Source organism: Montipora capricornis, chromosome 7 (genome assembly GCF_036669925.1).
Source record: "Montipora capricornis isolate CH-2021 chromosome 7, ASM3666992v2, whole genome shotgun sequence".
Classification (NCBI taxonomy): Eukaryota; Metazoa; Cnidaria; class Anthozoa; order Scleractinia; family Acroporidae; genus Montipora; species Montipora capricornis.
In genome coordinates this window covers 5606888-5609275 of record NC_090889.1, presented here as the reverse complement: position 1 = coordinate 5609275, position 2388 = coordinate 5606888, and the positions used below count along the sequence as shown (strand labels likewise).

Here is a 2388-nt window from a genome sequence, read left to right as displayed (position 1 = left end):
TCACAAAGTACAACATAATCGTGATAATAAGGTGCAATTGTATTTAAGATGCTTTGTAAAGTATTGTAAGAAAATTATGTATGCATGATTGTGTTTAAAGCTTATGCGGCTGATCGAAAAAAGTGAAAATTTAAATAAACACAGGAAATATTTGCTTGCAAATAGGATTTTTATGCTTCTTCTTCCCATTGTGTACTTTTATTTCTTAGGGGGCCTGGGACTTGCGGTGGCATTTATTTGGATTATACTCAATACCATTTAGGATACTTGTGCTTACCATGTGACCAGGCTTTGTTTTGTTTTGTTTTTTGTTTTGTTGTTGTGCTTATAATTTATGGGGGAGAAAAAATGCATAAAACGTAGTTTTGCCTGGAAAGAGGAAATGGCTAGCGGATTCTCCACCACTAAAATCAAATCCACTTAATGAGTCGACCTCTGAGTACGCTGGGTAAAATTACAAATTAGAATATTCAACATTTATTTCTAGTCATTAAGTACTGAGTGTCAATCGGACCTTTATAAGGGCTTGTACGTATTTCTAGGTTCCATACTCTACACGCAAGGCTATCGATGGCTTTGCACATGGATATCTTAGGGATTTCTTCTATTTGTAATCCTAGTCCTTCCAACAAGGACACTTTTTTTTACTTCGTCTAACATTTTTCCTCCACTTTTAAATTATCCTGTAGTGACACAAGCGCCTTCTTTGAAAAAAAATTAAATAACAAACTCGACTGTGGATGTTCGATTTCCTTTTTGTTGTTGTTGTTGGATTGTTGTTGGATTCGAGGTTCCCTTTAAGAATCAACAATTGATCACAGCCTACTGCCACATGCCCTTACGTGAATGATAGTAATGAAACAGACCAGGCTGTTTGAGTCGTTCAATTTCCAGTCCAGCTGAGAGAACACGATCAACCAAATCCCAGTCCTCACCTCCCCACTTGGTAGTGAATTCTTTAACGTTCATTCCTATATTTTAAAATAAAAAGTTTGAAAACAGAAAAATAAGACGTTACATTGCAATTCCATACGTGGGAGCTAGAAATTTGTACAACACTGGATATGCAGTAAGTCCAGGATAATTACTTTTGAAAATTAATATCCTCAGAATATGCAGGTTGTTTTAATAAGTAATAAGGCATTTGGACAGGGTAGCACACAGTCATATACAACTTAACCCTTTAACTCCTGAAACGCCCGATTATGTCTTTTACTCTGCCTAACGCTAGACGATTTAACACGTCAACATTTTTAGGGGCTTTTACTATGGAAGTATGTGTGATACACACATGACCGTGAGTGGTTTTGGGGGGATTTGGTCGCGAAAATCATTTGGCAACACGATGGTTATAGAGTTTTAACTGTATTCAAAACAGATTGGAACACACTTCAAAGTATGTATTTTGAGTGGGAAAACATGTCTTGAAATGTTTTCCAATCTGTTTTGAATGCATTTAAACTTCCATAACCATCATGTTGCCAATTGATTTTTGCGACAAAATCTCCAAAAACCTCTCACAGTCATGTAAATTGCAAATTATACTTCACAGCTTCCACATTACAAACTCACACGTTTTTATTACTGAGTGTTTTTTTCGTTACCCACGCATGTGACTTAAGAGAAACTTACGTTAAGTTGATTGCCTTATTTAATTACCTTGTTGAAAAAATGAAGGGTAATCTAGTATCGAAAAAACTAAATGTTTCAGGTCAGTAATGAAAAGGAAAGAAATGAATCACAATCTAATTTCCCAACCTCACTACATGAACACGTACTTCACTTTCTAGCGGTGTTGTGTTACGAAGCGTTAAAAACAAAGGTTTGTATGGGAACTGAACAGCTTTGTTTCAAACGGCATAAAATGTGTTGTTTTGTGAATAAAGGTTGCCGCCGTGTCAGACTGTTTTGAAGCGTTTTCGACGACCTAGCGCTAAGAGAAGTCTTTTCTGGAGCCTTCCCAATAAAATGTTTCGTTTCCCACGGCCCCGTCTCTGGTGATGGTGGGTCGGGCAGGCAAAAAGAATGAATGAACACTTGAAGGGGTCTGGATTCCAGAGAAGGCCGCGCTGCTAAGTAAGAAAGCCTGGTTACAATGCGCGCCAAGCCTGTTGTCTCCGGACCGAAAATGGTAACAGCACCCGTCGGAAAGAAGAGGAAGAACAAGTCTTGAATGCAACTCTGTGTTAAAACTAAACTTTCAGTCGACCCCATAATAAGATTGAAACTGTCAAGCAAGACTTTTTGAAAGCTACCGTTTAATAAAAAAAGTTGTGTTGACGAAATGTTCATTTCCAAGAAAACATTCAGTCAGTTTCTTTTGCATATTAAAATTGACTTTTAATCTGTAAGATTTATAATCAGATGGTAAAAGATGTGTATTAACAC

At 37.1% G+C, this 2388-nt stretch overlaps 1 protein-coding gene across 1 annotated transcript in view; it reads right to left on the bottom strand.

Annotated features, from left to right (window-relative positions):
* Window positions 1-681: 681 nt before the first annotated feature.
* The window catches only part of LOC138058040 (beta-1,4-N-acetylgalactosaminyltransferase 3-like), a 46869-nt gene continuing 45162 nt past the window's right edge, over window positions 682-2388 (bottom strand). Inside the window, exon 5 of the mRNA XM_068903937.1 lies at window positions 682-971. Within this exon, the coding sequence (XP_068760038.1) occupies window positions 823-971 (149 nt within the window). The 3' untranslated portion in view covers window positions 682-822. The remainder of the gene's footprint in view (window positions 972-2388) is intronic.